This window comes from Macaca fascicularis, chromosome 20, assembly GCF_037993035.2.
Source record: "Macaca fascicularis isolate 582-1 chromosome 20, T2T-MFA8v1.1".
NCBI lineage: Eukaryota > Metazoa > Chordata > Mammalia > Primates > Cercopithecidae > Macaca > Macaca fascicularis.
Genome location: NC_088394.1, coordinates 43567046 through 43587117, shown reverse-complemented (window position 1 = coordinate 43587117; position 20072 = coordinate 43567046). Strand labels below are relative to the sequence as shown.

At 37.9% G+C, this 20072-nt stretch overlaps 1 protein-coding gene across 11 annotated transcripts in view; it reads right to left on the bottom strand.

Moving 5' to 3' along the window:
* Positions 1-20072, bottom strand: part of PHKB (phosphorylase kinase regulatory subunit beta) — a 232916-nt gene that overhangs the window by 16880 nt on the left and 195964 nt on the right. For 6 of the 11 annotated variants that reach the window (XM_065537576.2, XM_065537577.2, XM_005591849.5 and 3 more), the window contains 6 exons: positions 18349-18410; positions 18098-18260; positions 16860-16941; positions 14836-14893; positions 12530-12620; positions 9124-9326 (listed from right to left, as the gene is read on the bottom strand). In XM_065537576.2, the coding sequence (XP_065393648.1) occupies positions 9124-9326; positions 12530-12620; positions 14836-14893; positions 16860-16941; positions 18098-18260; positions 18349-18410 (659 nt within the window). Of the gene's footprint in view, positions 1-9123; positions 9327-12529; positions 12621-13582; positions 13674-14835; positions 14894-16859; positions 16942-18097; positions 18261-18348; positions 18411-20072 lie in introns of all 11 variants that reach the window. The other 5 variants (XM_074026733.1, XM_074026734.1, XM_005591848.5 and 2 more) reach the window with 2 other exon arrangements.

Here is a 20072-nt window from a genome sequence, read left to right as displayed (position 1 = left end):
AGCAAATGAGAAAGTGGTAGATTCACACGACTGACCAAATCAGCCTTCATATATATCCAAGTTTGACTTGAGGACAATGAATTCTTTGGGACTGCTGGAAAAGCGGAAAAAGGAATATTAGTATTCCTCAGACAGTTCTGGGAATAAGCTTATCCTTTTAAAAACACTCTTGTTTGGAGATTAGTAAGGATACAGTGTGTGTATTGGTATGTTTATTTCCCATATGCCCCAATGAAGGCAAACAATATGAAATAAAGTACATGGAAATCTGATAGCAGGGGTAAACCAGAACACCTGAACTTTTCTTTTTTTTCTTTTTTGAGACATGGTCTTACTTGGCGCCCAGGGTAGAGTGCAGCTGTGTGATCTTGGCTCACTGCAACATCCACCTGCTAGGCTTAAGCAATCCTCCCACCTCAGTCTCCCGAGGAGCTGGGACTACAGGCAGGCACCAACACACCCAGCTAATTTTTAATTTTTTTGTAGAGAAGAGGTTTTGCCATGTTGCCCAACTGGTCTCAAACTCCTGGGCTCAAGTGATTTACCCACCTTGGCCCCTCAAAGTGCTGGGATTACAGGTATGAGCCACTGCACCTGACCAGCTGAAATTTTCTGGAAAAAAAAAAATGCCATACAGAATAGAACTGATCACTGATCCTTGGGGAAAAAAATAATTTTTTAAAATAATCATTTTAAGATTTCAAGATAATACAAGGATCTGCTAAGTTTGCTGTTAAACAAATGATTAGATGATTTTGTGCAAACATTTAACTAAGCCATATGTTATCGGCTGAATTCTTTCTCCCCCACCAAATTCATATGTTGAAGGCCTAACTCCAATATGATAGTATCTGGAGATGGGGTCTTTGGGAGGCAATTAGGTTTAGATGAGGTCATGATGTTAGAGCCCTTATGCTGGGATTAGTACCCTTATAAGATGATATACTAGAGCGCTCTCTCTCTCCAACAGAGGACACAGAGGACACAGAAGGCAGCTGTCTGCAAGCCAGGAGGAAAGCCCTCACCAGAAACCAAATCGGCAGGGACCCTGACCTTGGCCTTTTCAGCCTGCAGATAGTGAGAAAATAAATTTCTGTGTTTAAGCCATTCCATCTATGGCATTTTGTTATGGAAGCCAAAGCTGACACACCAAATGATAGAAGATGGGAAAGTTGCAAGAAGGGACTTTTTTGGCTTGATTCATATTAATATGGAGAGGGATACAATCTGATGAGGCAAACTGAGCTCTCTGGTGACTGAAGGATGTGGACTTACTCTATCACTGATCCAATCACAATATAATAGAGGTAGGGGAGCTTCATCACCTCACCTCCTTATCTCATATCAAATGTCAAAGGCAAAGACCTCGGAATGAGTATTAGAACCGTGCTAATGAACTTGGTGCCGTAATTATTTTCTCTTTCCTTTAGTGCATAAGCAATGTTATAGTCTGCTATCTATGACAACGATGGCTCTCTCTAAGCTTCGAATGTGTGATCCACAGATACAGTTTCGGGCATCAGAGGACAAGGTATGTCTGGATCATAATTGCTTACAGAGGATGTCCTGGCAGTATGAAAAGCAGAGATGAAAAAGGCTTGATAACATATATCCTCTGGGGTTATCTCTAAGTAAAGCTTGACTGACAGACCTGCAGCAGAAAGCAGTTGATTGGAGGTCTTTACAGTAATGGGCCTGTCAGGAACTTGATCTATTTCAACAGGAAAGCTGGAGCACAAATCAATAATGAGACAGCAAATCAAATCATTATCAGACCAGAATACCATTCCTGTGAGCAGGTTAATTTTGTTCACTGGAGTGCCTGATAGCAGTAAAGTTGAAGAAACTGCATTGGCAAGATTAACCTTGGAAAAAAGAGAAAAGGGACATGGTGCTATTGGTTTAAAAGCAATTGAAGTAGTGGGTAATGTAAATAAATAAAATTTAAAAAACACTGAGAGAGAGTAGTTAAACCAGAGATAAAAATATACACAGTGCAAGGGAATTCTGGGTAAGAGGTACCATGGTTAAGGCAAATGTTCTTATTTCTTATGTCCATTCAGCCTAGTGAATGCTGGCATTCCAAGAAGAATATGGTATCAAACGTGACCAATCAATCAATCTCTTTAATCATAATTAACATTTAAAAGAGAGAAACAATACCCAAAAGCCAAGTAAGAATGAGTCTGATGTGCTTATTGTATCATAAGGCAGTAAAAAAAGAACACATTCTATAAATCCCCTCCCTATCTTTCTTTTAAAATTGTGCCACAACCAGTACAATACACAAAGGACTAACTCAGAAATATGTTCAACAATTTATAGGAAATTTGACATTCAAGGACTCTGTAAATGAGTAATTTGCTCACCAATTTTAAGCAAACGAAAAACCTTCCATGGACTAATTCAAGGTAAAATTTGTAAAGAAACATACTGAGTATGTATTTGCTGCTGCTAATAAACAAATATGCAAGGGGCCCATTCACTTAAAAGGGCTCAGGTCTTAGTATAATTTATTAAGGATGAAGTCTCATAAAAACATAGAAGACACAAAAGTGTCTTTTCACTCTTCAGAGGGGTACTATCACAAGCCCCACAGATAGGATGACAGTTACCTTAAATTGTCTGATATCCCTAGAGAAGAAACAGCATTCCCAAATCTTTGTTACTGTGGTGGGAGAGTGCTGTGGGCATAGGTCTGAGGGGATTTCAGGGTATTTGCCACAGGTGTCATGAGTGTCTACCAGGTGACGGAGAGGTGACACCATGTTAGATTGCAAGATACAACCCCAATAGGATTCTGAGATGGAGTTTCCATAAGAGATGCTTTGGGATCATTCCACTGGGCCTACAGGGGACTCAACCATGGCTGAAAGGGCCCCCTCCTCCAGGGTGAACTTCTCTTGCGAGAGCACATGGCCTTTGCAAACTTAGGACCAGAAGACAAGAGTGAGTGAGACAGAGAGAGAGAGAGAGAGAGAGAGAGAGAGAGAGAGAGACAGACAGACAGACAGACAGACAGAGAGAGAGTATGTGTGTTAGGACCAGAAGAGTGACTGAGACAGAGAGAGAGAGAGAGAGAGAGAGAGAGAGAGACAGAGAGAGAGTATGTATGTTAGGACCAGAAGAGTGACTGAGACAGAGAGAGAGAGAGAGAGACAGAGAGAGAGAGAGAGAGAGCGCGAGAGACAGAGAGAGAGAGAGAGTATGTGTGTTAGGACCAGAAGAGTGACTGAGACAGAGAGAGAGAGAGAGACAGAGAGACAGAGAGACAGAGAGACAGAGAGAGAGTATGTGTGTTAGGACCAGAAGAGTGACTGAGACAGAGAGAGAGAGAGAGAGAGAGAGAGAGTATGTGTGTGTTGGGAGAAGGGGGAGGTTCCTCCTATGGCACCTTGAGATTTGTGGTGTGTAAAAAGCACTCCCCAGATGGAGCTGTTCTCCAAATGTCACGGGGAGAGGACCTCAAATTACCAAATACCACAGTGATAATGTTGAAGCTTTGCCCTTGCAAAACATCTTCACATTCTTTACCTAGAATCACCACATCCAACGAGGACACCAAAGCAGGGATAGCCCCACTGTTACCAACCAGGGTAACTTTTTTCCTTTTCTGTTTATTGTCGGGTTGAGCTCCTTTTCATTCCACTAGTTTTACATGTAAATGTGAAGTACTTTTTTAAACATTATTACCTGTTTTTCCTTCAAAATCACATGTGAAAAACGCATTGCTTATTTGGCAATATCTGCATACATCATAATTCATCAGTTCTCATCCAAGGAGTTTACAGTATTCACACAAGTACCATAAAGATATATTTTGCAGCAGTCTTTCAGCATTATTCGAAATAGTGAAAACATTGGGAACGACCTAGATGTTCATTAGTAGAAAATAGTTTGAATAAATTGGTTTTTAGCCATATAATAAAATGGTGTGCTACCATTACATTGAACAAGATAAAGTCCTATATACTGACATTTATGAATGTCCTAGATAAATTAAATGTAAAAAAAAGATGCAGTGTATTGTTCCACATTTTATAAAACAACAATAATACATACATATATATCTGTGTAATGTACATGTGCAAAAGTATCTGAGAAATATACATCAAATTGGTGTCAGTTACTTTCCCTAGGAAATTTCTACTTTCTAAGTTACATTTTTCAGTATTATTTTATAAATTACTTTAGCTTATTATTTTTAAGTGATTTGCATGATTTCAGCTACAGTATATTTCAGTCAAATTTCCTTATCTTTCTTTGTCTCTTCTTTCTTTTGATTGAAAGTAAATTACCTGCATAGAATTTGACCTTCACTCTTATCCCTTAAAATAGTTTCTTTCGAAGATTTGGAGCTATTTTGAATCAGTTATAAGAACTTTGAGTTATATCCTGATTTGTTCAGTCTGTTTGCCCTGATATTTTCAACTCCAACCTCTTGACTCCATATGAGGGTAAAGAAATGGTTCTTTCATGTGAGTTAACTCTAAATGAAAAGAAATGTGATTCTCCATCTCCGTACACGGTATAAAAGTACTCTATTGTCACAGACTCAGGCACTGATCTGAGACAGACTGAGAAGTATAGGTTATAAGTCTTCCAAAGCACATTCTTTGTAATAAGTGTTCTAGTTCGGGGAGCCTTTTCAAGTGACAGCCATCCTTGCAGAGGTTTAAACAAAGCCTTAGAGTGAAGGCAAACAGTTTCCCAAGATTTTACACTGCTGTGTTTTTCAGTCTATAGTAGTTTTTCCTTTACTGCTTATTCAGCATTTTAAGCTAATTTAGGTCCTCTACAAGTCTCATGTAATTCCCTTCCTTGAATTCAACTCTAACCTGATGCTTCTTTCTATTCATGGGAATGGGTATTTATTCTAAAAATAGCATTCTTTCCGTTTTGATATCTACTATTCTGTATGTTCAGTGCTTTCCATGAGAAATGACATACCATTTTTCCTTATACTGTGTCACCCAAAGTAAAAATGTCCGGTGGCAGCATGTGACTTAGTATTTAACAGTCAACTGACTCATAAAGAAATTTGCTATGAAACCTTAATTATTCACCGTCCTGAAACTCATTCTGGGATTGTGGCATTATATTCTCATTGTGAGTATTAATAGTGTCCCTGCCTGACTTATGATGTATATTTCACTCTTATGTGCATCTCACAAGATCAGTTCTAATCACTAGGACAATTTCAGTTGGGGAGCAATCTGGTATTTTTGTTGTTGTTGTTGTTTTTATTAAGGAGTGATTTATTTAAGAAATTTACTTCTGCTAAGGATAGGAACTAGATCTTGTATTACTTCCTGTCTGTCTTATAGTTTCGTTCATCAGAGATGCTCAATAAATATTGGATTATTTAACATATGGTATATAAGCAGAGTCAGGTGGTTTGCTTTGAGCTAGTAATGTGGGATTTAGGAAAAGCAAAAGGAAAGCATGTCTCTGTACTCTTAGAGAAGTAAATGGCTCTTAATTTTGATAAACATACTTGATTTTGTGCCACATGATATTGGAATTAAGTATAAAAGAAGATTTAATTAAATCATGTCCTTCAGGAAATGACCAAGTTAAACAGGGCCTTGTTTTTATGAAAGTCCAGTCATATATACAGAAGATATCAGGATGTAGCACTTTTCTCCATGGAGTTATTAATGGAATGGTGTAGTTAATCATATCAGAGTATAGGACAGGTTGCCTTACAATCGTACATCTCTTAGCAGTGTTTCCAGTAACGATCTAAGAGGAGACAAGTTTAAATAACGTGATCACTGCACTCAAAAGATCACTCTAGTAAACCATCCTCTTCCTCTTCCTCCATCACTGTAGCCACAAATACTATTTATTGAATATCTATTATATGCTAAGCAATGAATAATAGAAGAAAAATAAAAATTCTTCACATATATTATCTGACTTAATCCCTACAACAACTTTGAAGTAGGCACTGGAACCACCATTTTACAGCAAAGAAACTGAGATTTGGAGAGTGTACATGGGCTGTTTTTGTCAGTAAGTGGAAGAACTGGGATTTACACCCAGGTCTGCCTAACTTCAGTGTTCTTATTCTTCAGTCTTACGTACTTCTGCATGTTTTTGCTTCTGTATACCATTGCCATTATCTCACAGAAACAGGCTTTAGTGTTTATTTCTAAAACTTTATGGCTTTTATGACTTCTCATACATGATTTCAATTTATGATCCATATTGTATTCGAGTTCATGTAGTAACTATGATGTGCCAGATGTCAGATTTTTTTTTTTTGTTCTTTTGTCTGCCAGGCCTCCAATCTAGGATCAGTACTGTTTAGCATTTTATAGTGTAAGGAACTTGAGTAGGTACAAGTTAACAGACCAAATAAATGAGATTTTGCACCTTAATTCATCACAAGACCGAGAAAATGGGATGATTCTAAGTTGGCTGCTTGTATACTACAGTAGATATATTGTGTTGGTGCAAAAGTAATCATGGTTTTTGCCACTGAAAGTAGTGGGCGAAACCACAACTGTTTTTGCACCAACCTAATATTAAGATGCTATGAAAAGTTTAGAAAAGTCTAGAGCAGACTTTTCACTTCCTTGTAATATTCTAGGATACCTCTGTCAAATACAGAGCGCCTCATTATGTTAACCACAGGAAAAAAGCTTTCTGAAATACAAACCTGCCTGCCTGTTGCTACATCAACATTGGCTTAGGTGGCAAAGCATAAGAATAATTTGAAATTATATTTTGTCATACTTTCAATGTCAGTATTTGCAGAGGAAATAATATTTTCCTGAAGACTAATCCTTCTTTGTAGGACCAGGGCAGATGTCGTTGTTCGAAGTTAATAGCCAGTCAAATGTGTGAGCTAGTGAATATGCACTGAGCCCTTGGTGCTGTTTACTGGAACCAGCAAAGGTAGAGACACTGGGATAAGGACAAACGGTAGACAGTTGCCGCGTAACTCCTCCACAGAAAATCTTCTACCTCCCCTAAGGCAAAACCACCCCTGCCACTGAATTCAGCTCTCTGGATACCACTAATTTGAGAGTTACAAGTGGAAAGCCTTGAATTTTATTCCCATTTCTGCCAGTAACTTAAGTGACTATCCCAGGCAAATGAGTTCTCCTTTCTTATGTTCAGAGGAAGAGATCTAATGTTTGCTGAGGGCCCATTTTCTAGGTGCTTGCCCTTTGGGTTATCTCAGATAATCCTCACAAAAACTCTGTAAGTTTACACACAAGCTGCTTGAAATTCTGCAAAATTAGATAACTTTCCCAAGATCATGGGCCAAGAACCAGGATTTGGAACTAGTCACTAGTGTGAGTGATGCAGAGTTCATGCTCCCCAACCCTTCTAATGACAGATGGAGAAAGGTATGGCAGTAATATTTGACAAACATAATTCAATTGTTTTTTATGCATGGTAACAGTACCGCGTTTATGTTTTGAAGAAGTTCTTATGTTTTTGAGATACAAATTTAAGTATTTACAGATTAGAAGATATGGATTTGCCTTTCAAAACTGACAGGGTACTGTGGGGACAGGTGGGTAGTAGATGGGGGTATGGGTGAAGTAAGACGGACCAGATGATAGTATTGTTGAGGCTGGGTGATAGTATGGGCACGTAAGTCTTTATTATATCAGTCTCTGTATTCTTGTAAATGTTTGAAGTTTAAAAAAAAGTTGAAAAGTAATCAATGACATGAAGATATATTGGTAAAAGTTATGAAGTGACATGGACAAAACCGAAGTTTTAAACTACATAAAGTGCTCAGGTGAGGTGGCTCACGCCTGTAATCCCAGCATTTTGGGAGGCTGAGGTGGGCAGATCACTAAAGGTATGGAGTTCAAGACCAGCCTGGCCAACACGGTGAAACCCTGTCTCTACTAAAAATACAAAATTAGCTGGGTGTGGTGGCACATGCTTGTAATCCCAGCCACTTGGGAGGCTGAGGTGGGAGGACTGCTTGAACCTGGGAGGTGGCAGTTGCAGTGAGCTGAGATCGCACCACTGCACTCTAGCCTGTCTGATAGAATGAGACTCCATCTCAAAAAACAAAAAACTACATAAAGCGAAACTGATAAAAATAAAAATGCAAGGAGAAATTGATATAACCACAATTGTAATGAGAAATTAAGACTTTTATCAGCAGTCAATTATCAAATACAGATAGTAAAGATAATAAAACTCCAATTTTACAGTTAGCACTTATTTCACACTCATACACATACATGTATGTTTGCATCCAACAGAGAATGTATATTCTTTTCAAACACTTGAGAAACACCCTCCAAAGTTGGCCACATGTTAGATTACATTATAAGCTCAGATACCATTGGGCTCTTTTACAATCAGGACATACTCACATGATACTTATACAATCAAAAATGTATTTAAAAAAGAAACATTTATACTTTCTTAGCTTGTCATAGACTTTTAAAACATATCTCATTTCATTTTCATATAAAACAAAGAAACTGGTATTAAAGCGAGGCTAGAGAGGTTCAGTCATTTATCCGAGGTTACTGAGATGACAATGGCAGTCGGAACTTGAACTCAGTTCTGCTGAATCCCAGAGCCTGGTTAACTTTTCCTACACATGCTGCCTCATAAAATTCTTGATTACGAATATTCAAGATCATCAGAGCCTTACTTTTGATTTCTTCTCCAAGAACAACAATATTAAAAATCAATAGTTAGATTTTGGTAGAAAATGGGTATAGAATATTCTTAAAAGGACCAAATTTTTATCTGAATGTGTCCTCCTGACAGTTTTACTGAAAATCATTCCTCTCTTAAGGCCTATTCATTTTATTTCTAGGAATTTTTGCAAGTACTGTGCTTAGTGTTTTACACGACACAGCTGTTGAAATTTCTGGGGTTTGATTTTACCAGAAAACAGAGTTACTTCACTATATCTAATTCAGGCATGAAATAAATGTTAAGGATTCTTTCAGGCTAGTAGCATTTATTTTGCATACCCCCAGATATTGCCTGCATGGCTTAGAGGACAGGTGCACTTTGCTGAATACTCACCAGACACCAGGAACATTGCTTCACTTGGAGAGGCTGGGTCTGTTAGAGGACAACTTGAACAATTCTCTTTATGCAAATGCAAAGGACTTCACTCACCCGATTCGTATTTTCAGCATGCCACTGAATAACTCAGGGTTATTGGAGATGATCCAGCCAATATGGATGACCAGTTCTTGCTGAATGACCGCTTCCCTCTCATCATGGGTGTTACACTTATAATAGATGATGTTTTTAATCACTCTTGGAGACAAAGGATTAGAGATAACTTCTTCTTCATGCCCAAAGGCACCGAGAGTTACCTACGAGTGACAGAATTTTATTGTAAAATTCTCCTAGCTACTAAAAGATAAAAATAAAAAAAAACTCAAGGCTCAGGATGACTGGCAGGCTGAAATTACTCTACATAAGCTAGGGAATTAGGCAGAATAACTGTTCCTGCTGTTTATTAAAATGGCTTTCAAAGCGTGACTCCCACTGGAAATCATGATGGTTCACAGTCTAGTCTCAAATATAAGGGCAGGTGAGGGTTCCAGTTAGGGGAGTGGAGGTGAGTGGATAAAAGCAGGGAAGGAATATAAATAACTAATAAGTTAAAATTATTCTGAATGACTTTAGCACTAGAAACTCCCCAGAGAAACCAGAATAGGTTACAGAGTTTCACTTTACTGCACAGTCTACACAATTTGGTATTTGAGAGATATACTTTTTGATTCTTTTATAGTTTCTCAGGCAGATTCTTTTGCCTCAACAACACTATAACGCTTCAAAGGCAGGTGTGACGCCACCCAGTTCCTGTGTAGCCCTCATTTTTCTGGGCATAATGCAAGGTGCCTGGTGAGGGTTAAAATATGTGGTGACAGATCTCTCACCTGTGGAGGGGAAGGAACAGGCTGTTCACAGCCTGGGACACCAGAGAGCACAGAGCGAAATGGCCAAAAAAAAAAACTCTGAGCAGAATGCTGCTGAAGCTGGCAAGGGGAATAGGCTGGTCTCTCTCTCTCCTCTATCCCTGGCATTCTGCTCCCAGGGGACTCTGCAGGCCACCCTTCTCCCTGAGTACCCCACCCCTTCCCATCTCTTTTCCATGTACAGTGTACCATCATAAAAGGCAGGAAAAAAGAATAGCATATCAAAGGCCACAGAGATGAGGGAAGAGAGCAGAACATGGAGTCTATTGCCTCAATTTTATAATGGAGTGAAAACTGCGAACTGCTGGTTTATTATATCACAAGTGGCATGAACCAGTTAGTCTGAGTGTGAATACTTTCATTAAAATGTCAGTGTGTAAAGAAGAAAACAAACAGAAGGCACATCATTGCCTCTGGAAGCAATGATGACTAAGCCATGATTTCATTCCACAGAGCTTGAGGTGATCTGAATGTGCTTGGTAGAAACAATATTACTTCAGTGCTTAGGGCACTCAGAAAAATTCTGAATGCTCTGTTCTTACTTCTTTATTGTAAAGAAGTAAGGTGCGGTCAGAGAATGGACTTCATGCCGCTGGTAATGAAGCTGAGCTACTGGCCTCCAAGTCTTGCCCAGCTCTGTAAGTGATTTACCCTGGGAGACATACTAGTGTGATGAGCAATGGTCCAGGCACAACCTTAGGGCAGGCTCTGAGGCTTCCAGGATGTGGGAGCAGAATCTCAGGACCACAGGCTGCAAGCTCCCTTTAGATATTGTGTAGTTGGAGAGGACCAACCCTAACCCACCCTTTCTCCCAGTGTCAGGTGCCGATGACCTTGAATATCTCCAAAAGTTTCTGAATGTTCATATGCAGAGTTAACTCTCTTTTCAGATATGCTACAAGGATCTAAAATCCAAGGAAAAATATCTTCTCAAAGCCTGTTTAACTTTCTTTCAGAGGTGGCTTGGTTCAGGGCAAAAATATGAGACTCTCGCTAGAGGCAAGAATTCTGGTGAGAAAAGGCACTAGATAAGTTACTTCCTGTATTTTGGTCTGTTTTAGCCAACAAACAGGGATAAAAAATCTACCTCTCAACAATTTGGAAAAAATAACATATACGAAGTGATTTAACTTTTTCTTAGGATTTTTTGTATTTTTTCTTTTTAATTTTTTTAAATGACAGGGTATTGCTCTGTTGCCCAGGCTGGAGTGCAATGGAATGATCACGGCTCACTACAGCCTCAAACTCTTGGCTCAAGCAATCCTCCTACCTCAGCTTCCCAAGGCACTGAGACCAAAGGCATGTGCCATTAGGTCCAGCTATTTTTTTTTTTTTTTTGCAGAGATAGGGTCTTGCTATGTGCTCAGGCTGGTCTTGAATTCCTGGCCTCAAGTGATCCTCCCGCCTTGGCCCCCAAAGTGTTTGGATTACAGGTGTCAGCCACCATGCCCAGCAGGAATCTTTTATTAGTACAATTATTTTTAATTATTAAATATTACATGAAACAATAAATAGCTTATTATTCTAACATTTCAAAAGCTAAATATAAGGATGAATAATTTTAATCTTAATGAATTAAGAGCCCTGAAATATGACCAATGGGTTGATTCCATTGAAGAGCGTTAAAGTACTTCATATTACTAAAGCTTATTATATTCCCAGATTAACTCTCAGGAAAACACAATAAAGCACATATATTCACAGAGAAGAGACGGAGAGTAAGTGAACAGGTTTTCATTCTAATCAAAGGATGATTCAGCCAGGTAAATTAGAGCTTATAGAAAACAAAACAGAAAATGAGCAGCCACACCCCACATGCACAGGCTCAATTCAACCCACATTCACTAAGTGCTTTTTCCAAGCAAGGCCCCATGCTGGGCACACTGGGATGTGTACTGGACAAGACTCAGACTCTGACCCCTGGGGGCTCACAGCCTACCATGAGGTGAGAGACACACATTCAAATGAACTGGGACCCAGGGCAGATTGTGGGAATTGTCACAGACCTATTGTGAGAATCCAGAGAGAGAGACCACTGCTAACTGGAGATGGCTCCGTGAGGAGGAGGTGACAGAGCTGGCCCTGGCGAATGGGGAGGAGCTGGGGTTAGAGATGGCCTGGGGCAGGGGATCTGGGGAGCAGCACTGGCATGCAGAGACCCTGGCTGGGCACGAACACCATGCTTTCTAAGGAGGGAGATCTTACGTGGAGCAGAAGGGAATATGTGCCCTTCGCTGTTCACCTACTTCTGCTCTGCCTATCCGAAACCTGTCTGGAGTACTTTAGTAGTTATTGGTCCATTTTCTACATTAGTAGTTATTGGTCCATTTTCTACATTAGCATCTGCATTGATCTCAACACAGGAGTTGAAGATTACAGCTCTAAGGTGCAGCAGGAAAAGGGGAAGGCCCATTTAATATCTTTCTGACTAGATTTTGCTTGGGGAAGGCGACTTTTGTAGCAATGCCTGAGCCCTTATAAATCTGAAAGTGAGAGGCCTATGACACTGAGGCTTGCCAGACTTAAAAGTAAGGGTCCTAGCCAGAAATCTTTGCCACTGGGACCAAATAAGTGTCTGAAAAGCAAATACTTACCTGTTTGCCCTGCACTAAAACATTAGTAATGGATGGGGCCAGGCTGTCCACTACTTTACTTAAAAGACTTGCTGCACGGCGTACAACCGACCTGGGGGCAAAGAAGAGAGCAGGCCAGATGTTCACAAATCTAAAATATGAGGAATGCATCGGGCCCTGACTGGGTAATCTTTAAAATATACACGGTTGAATCCTCACATCATCATTTGGAGGAAACACTGCCCAGGACAGCTGAAATTTCCCAGACTGCAGGACCATTCAGAATTAGGGAGGGATCCCTCCACCTCATCCCTGCCACCAAGCTGTGACAAAAATATTACTGATGACACTATCGATTTAAAAAGCAAAAAAAGAAAACCTAGTTATTATTTTGATTAGGGAGGGAGGGTGTATAGGAGGAATTAAGACGATATTCTGATTTTGCATTAACAAGTTCATTACTAAATCTGTCACTAGTACATGTGACCTATTTCTATAACCATTCTAAGTCATGTTTCTTTTGGTGCCTAGATAACCAAATCTCTGGATTAGAGGATTCACTTAGTACTGAATTTTAGAAAGTGCTACAATGAAATACCAGTATTTCTTTTTCATGATAAAGTCATAATGTTGGGGGAAGAAATTCACACTGCTATTTTTATATTACTGAAAAAGTCTTAGAACCTAGGGAGAACAGATTTTTTTTTTTTTTAAAGTACAGCACATGCAATACATCAGATAATTTTTTTCCCTCAAAAGTAAAAATTCACGTGGAACTTTTAGATAGAAAAAGTAAAATAAAAATGTAGGTCTGAAACTGGCTGCAATCTTTAGGTATTTCAGGATATCCACAGAAGCTGACTTATAAAAAACATTTATATTTCTTAATTTCAACATAGATGACTAAAAGAAAATTCAGTCAATAACTAATAAAGTTAGTGAAACAAACACTTCCTACTTCTAGAGAAGCTTTCACCCACACACTCTAAGACCAAAAGACATGTTTAACCTTCAGAGTGCAAATAAGCCCACACATTTCAAGCAGCTTGGGTTTTCAAATTCTGTGCATGTTACCTGTTTCCCATGTACCAGAAAAGTAGTAATGTGTGGGGCTATAGAGGAAGAAAATTTCTGGGTAAATGCAGCCCCGTAGCGCACCGCCAACCTGGGTGTGTCAGTGGAAAGCCATAAAAGGGAAAATAGAGTAAATACAACTTCCAGTTCTTCCAAACATAACAGTCAGCATTCTAAATGTTTGCTAGCTAATGATTTATCTGAAATGCATAAAGTGTAATACATAAAGCAAGAACAGATGTGCTTAATCAAAAGTAAGACTATAGACCACACTTGAAACTTACTGGCTAAGAAAGTTTACCAGAACTATCACTTATTGGCTTGATGTCTTACTGTACTAAGAATTTACAGTGAAAATTTGAAAGATTTAACTATAGGATTATTACATTATTTCTTCTGAGGAGGAATGGTATATTTATGATAAAAATATAATTGAAATATTCTAAGAGATTGTTTTGTCTAATCCCCTTATTTTAGGGATTAGAAACCTGAGGCTCATTTAGGTTAAGGGAGTTTCTTATGACATTCTTGAGACTTTTTTTTTTTTAAGTGGATAACGTATCATTAAAAAATGTGTGCGTGTGTATATATATCTATACATACACTTTGACTTTCAATATTTGTTAGATTCAGCTAGTAAAACATTTCTGTAGAATTACATCAAAATGCAGAGGGCCATGCATTTAGGCATTCCTACTCAATTGTGAATTTAAACAACTTTATTTATTTAAACTTTCCTACTTCTTTTTTTTTCTATCTCTGGGAAGAGATTACCTCTGTAGAACCAATTGGTTATTTTTCATGAAGCAGCTACAATCACTGGGATTCATTCAACTTAAGTGACAAGAGAATAGCCTTCTCAGTATATTATTTTTGCTTATGATTAGATAAATCACTGGTCTCTTTTCATGGCCTTCTATAATAGCAGAACAGGTTGCCTAAATTAAAAAACAGAACTTAAAGCACCTTGCTGGGGCAGAGAAGGTGTAGAGTAGGAAAGAATTCTTAGCATATCATTCCAGTGAATACTCTTCAGGTTCAATCCCTACAGTGTCTTTGTTTTCAGAATTTTGGTGGAGGAGGTGCGGGGAGAGACATGCTACATAGGCACATTCTCAGGAAGTGCTGTAACCTTGGAGGTTCAAAGTAAAAATCAGGATGAATTACCATCTTTAAGACTGGTCCATTTTCTTTAGGCTATCGAATATGACAACACAAAAATAAAACGTAACAACAAGGACACTAATACAAACCAAAGTTTTTTGCTGCCAGCTCTTCTATAGACTCTCTCAATGTGATCAGAAACGGTACCTAGACATTGGATAATAGAGTCTTTGTTGAACAAAACTTTTAATTAAATGCATCACATTTATTCCTCTTAAAAGTACTCAAATTTTCACTGTGCCTCACTAGAGTTGATACATCGATTCATTAATGTTCTGAACTGACATATTTAAATATGTAACTCAAATATATAGAGTGTGACTATCTCCAGCACTTGATACTATTTAGTCTGAGTATATAATTTTGGTACTTTATTTCTTGAAATTCAACTATTTTCCTAATTAATATGCAATCTAAACTTTTAACAATACAAATGCTATTTTAATTTACTGCAGAAAAGAGGAAAAGAGAATATAGTAAAATAATTAGCAATTGAACAAATACTGTAGACTGTAATATATATGACTTTTCATTTATTTGTTCAATAAAACTTTACTGAGGCCTTGTTATGTACATGGGGCTATGATCATTCCAACATATGCTACTGCTCAAAAGACACCACCAGTGGGTTTCATTATTTGGCCACGATTTTGTCTGTAAAATCACAATGTGACAGGAAAGAGCACCAAAAAGAAAACAAAGATAAAGAACAAGATCTTTAACATTTTACTCTAAACTTTTTATAGCCTTTTAACAAATTAGATAAAATTATATTCGGATTCTGTAGATGCATATGATTTTCAATGTTTCACATAAGGTTTTATAGATTTAAAACATTTAACGAATATTATTCTCAAGTTTATAAAAATGGTTTAAAAAATCATTCCCTTAGCATTTTCATTATAAACTATTTTATATAAATTTTCTTTTATTTAAAAGCACTAAAACTTTTCAATAAAAAAAACAGCCATTCTGAATTCTAGGTTTCTAATGAAATGTTTGATTTTTAAAAATCCTACTGTTTTAGATAAAGTGCAAATTTCAGTGAATGTCCTAAATACAACTGAGATTCTGCTTATACTTACAGTTTTAAGACTAATTAGAAATATGCAAGATTCTGTTTGAAATTTGCTAAAAGTTCCTCTGCCTTTAACAAGCTAAGAAATGGAAAACGATTCAATTCACATGTATAATACTCAAGAAGGTTATCTCTTAGCTATAATAAGGCAAAAACTAAGTAGATCTCATTTGAATAAATAACTATGCTCGGTTAATTACCAGAACTATATGTATTATTAATTCCACTGCTGTTTTTCAGTTCTAACCATATCAACACACACCTCTTAACAGAGTACTTTCAAATAAGCCAAAGGTTTTTGAATAGCTAGACATTAAGTACTTGAACTGTATTCTGCATTATTCTGTATTACAAAATGTCAGAAGTGGACCATGGTGGAGAACGTAAAGATTCCTTACAGTGGTGACTCCACATGCAAGTGTGAATCTGGGGGATAACTGGGTTTCATCCTTAATGCAGAGTGGACATAGATATAATTACAAATGATTTATTTTTATTAACCATCTTCAGAGCACAATTCTATTAAATGCCATGTTCCATTCCAAATGGCTGCTGCAGATCACGAGGCAGCTAATTTTTTTTTTTTTTTTTTTTTGAGATGGAGTCTTGCTCTGTCACCCAGGCTGGAGTGCAGTGGCGCTATCTTGAGGGAGCTAATTTTTATAGACATAACAATTCGATGTTATTCTTGAAAAATTAGAGAAGATAAAACTGGAAATAGAAACTGTCAATAAATAACTATGGAATTCATCAGAGGTTAACAATCACAGGTACAATCCAAGCTCCAATACTTTTCAGACAATCAGAGAAACAATCAAGCATCACTGCATGAAAGCCAGTTAGGGGTTCATACATCAGTCTCCTCCACTTTAGGGGGTATGAATGAACATTTTCCATTCAAAAGTGAAAAAGAAGGTTTAATGAAGGGGGAAAGAACTTGCAACATTTTAGTGGATAGCTTATGCATATTTGATATATGTTCAAGGCTACAGCGGTCCTCTTATTTAAAATGTTCTCTTAGACATGCACTCTTACCTTCCTTTGTGATGAAGTTGGGGCCTTCTCTTTTGAGCAGTATACCCAGCAGGATGGCTTGGCTAGCCAGACAACTGCAATCCTGAAAATATAAATCACGGTGAGGAACTGAAATGAAATGGGTACAGGAGTTACCACAGAGGGTAACTAATCACAAAACCACATGATGCAGAGAAGAAATACTTTACTATGAACTGAGGAAAGATAAACTGTCATTGATATAATATAAAGCATAAGATGACATTATACAGCGATTCATACTTATCTTAGATATCTTAGAGATAGAGGGTAGACAAGTGACAAGCTGGATTCCTGGGGTGGTAGGATTTAATAATTAAATTTGCCAGAAAACAAGGTAAGTAATGAACAGAAAATATTTTATCTACAAGCAATAATACTGATTTTGCCACTCTCTGAGAGACTTGGCCAGGTCATTTAACCACTCCCTTCTTGATTCTTCTTATTGGTAAATGGGAGACCATGTTGCTAGCAAACTGTTGTGAAGAGATAGATGATAGGAGGGGACTTGTTTAGAGTGTTTATTATATATTAGGGCACTGTGCTATGTGCTTTATGCCATATTATATCTTATTCATGCTTATTTGGATCTATACAATATCCATCAACAAGAATTGGTCACAACTGGAAGGATATATATTTGGTCTACATGCTCAAATTTGTATGCCCCAAACAAAACGTCACAGTGTTTATTGCTCTACTGGGAGAATTTCGTTTCCTTGAATCAGTACTACACCCTATCCACCCTTACTCTTCTGAAACGTAAGTAACCTTAGGAAAGATAAATATTCATTTGCTAAAATATTTGTATGAATGCAGTGAAAGGACTGCTTTACTCAGTGACAGGACTGACCTAAAGCAAGCATTACACCTAAACACTGGGGCAGGAGACAAGATGGGGGCAGAAAGGAAGAAAGAGGGCTCTGAAAGAGAAATCTGGAGAACCCACAGGCAACTATCATTGACTTCTTTAATGGCTCATACCATACTTGTGTATCCAAGACAAACATATTCACCTGCAATTCTTAAGCATTTTTAAAGATATCTATGCAGATGTTAGACCAAGAGAACAACTTCTCATGATTGCCCTGGGTGTAGACAAGTCATCCACCTCCAGATTAATTGCTACCTTCACTGAGAGGACAAAAAGACATATGGTCTGACTCTGGGAGCCTCTGCCCCAGCAACCGAGGGCCATGTGGGAACTGCATCTGTCTCACATTCAGTTTTTGAAGAATTTCGTGGGTGGGTTTGTCCTTCCATTCACTAATGTTGACATCCGGCTGCTGTCCCAGTTCAGGAGCACTAGGGGTGCTGCTTTGACGTTTGACTTTTGAATGTTTGGGAGGTTCTAGTTCCTCAAAACTCTTAAATTCTGGAAGCCTAGAAAGTAAAAGAAAAGGTTTCATATTTTCTACTTTTCTAATGTAATTTCAAAAAACCCAAAATGAAATAACCCAAAGGGACTTACTCTTCTGTGTCACTGATTCGTAGGAAATCAAGTTGTTCTACTACAGCTCCAGATATTAGGGTCTGAAATGTGATCAAAAAAGGATTAGAAACTCTTAGATACATCAAGCCATACTCTTATGGCCTGTGTGCATACCTTTCTGTAATTAAGTAATACTTCAAAAAATTGCTTAAAAATATATACAGTTCTGAAGTAATTCTTAAATGAACATTCAAAAATCACACAGGTTTCTACACACACACACACACACACACACACACACACACACACACACAAACCCCTTAAATAGAATATACACATCAAGTTACAAGTTTATGAGTCATTATAAATAGGTCAACATGAGATGAACTCTCTGTTCTTAGAATTGCAGGCATTTACTTTTAAGCTGGAATTAAAATAATTCAGTAACCACTAAAATGCTAAAAAAAATTACATTTCTGACTGGGGGGCAGTGGTTCATGCCTGTAATCCCAGCACTTTGTGGGGCCAAGGCGGGCGGATCATGAGGTCAAGAGATCAAGACCATCCTGGCCATCCTGGTGAAACCCCAACTCTACTAAAAATACAAAAATCAGCTCGGCGTGGTGGCATGTGCCTGTAGTCCCAACTACTTGGGAGGCTGAGGCAGGAGAATCACTTGAACACAGAAGGTGGAGGTTGTAGTGAGCCGAGATCGCACCACTGTACTCTGGCCTGGCGGAGCGAGACTCCGTCTCAAAAAATAAATAAAGTAAAATAAAATATCCAAATTAGAAAACACATAAAATACTAAAATTGTTTTGGGAAAAGATGTGAAATTGTACTTTGGATTCTGCTACTGTAATGTATTTCTGGGTCATCCAATGATAGGATACCGACAAGACTCCATTTTTTCAGGAACATGAAGGTATTGGTTTTCCAGGCCAATGCTTCTCTACATTCTGGCGTATGGCTACCCATATTTGGTCATTTTATTTTCCATTAGTTTCTGATTATAGGCTGAACAAACTAAATGAGTCTGAACTGAAACATTGTTTGTGTTTGTCAGTGGTTCACGGTGAACAGTATGAACAGTATAAATGAATGATAAACCTACAATGATTTTTAACATTATGTGTCACTTCTAATTATCTGATGAATTGTCAGAGAAAATGGAGAAATGTACTCATAAAAAACAAGGCATAAATTATTACTTAAAAATAAGGCAATATTTATTACATATTTATACAATATTTATAACATATATTATTTTCTCTATTTTCTCACTGTTCATCTCAAATGTGAAGAAACAGGACACTGGGAATGTTGCTTTTGTTGGCTAACTACCCAGAGTAGTAGTGCCTTCTCCTCTAGTGGAAACTCATAAACAAAGTAGATCAACAAATGTCCATTTATAGATGACAGGATGGACATATTAATAGCAATCATAATAAAGTTTCCTTGAGTTTGAGTGAGAAGGGTCGACTATGCAGTTGATCTGCACATTTTTACTAGCCTGGCTATAGTCAGGTCACTCTGGAACAGTAAGTTCCCTAAGAGCAGGGTCTGTGCCTAGGCAGGTTCATCGAATGATATTTCCTAATATGTAGGCTAGCATGTATACATCTTGCTATTCAGTTAAATAATTTGTTAGACAAATATTTATTGAAGGCCTACTAGGTACTATGTTAGGTATTGAGGATACAGCATGAACAAAATACATAACATTCTTGCCTTCTTGAAACTGTTCTTAAAGGTATGTGTAG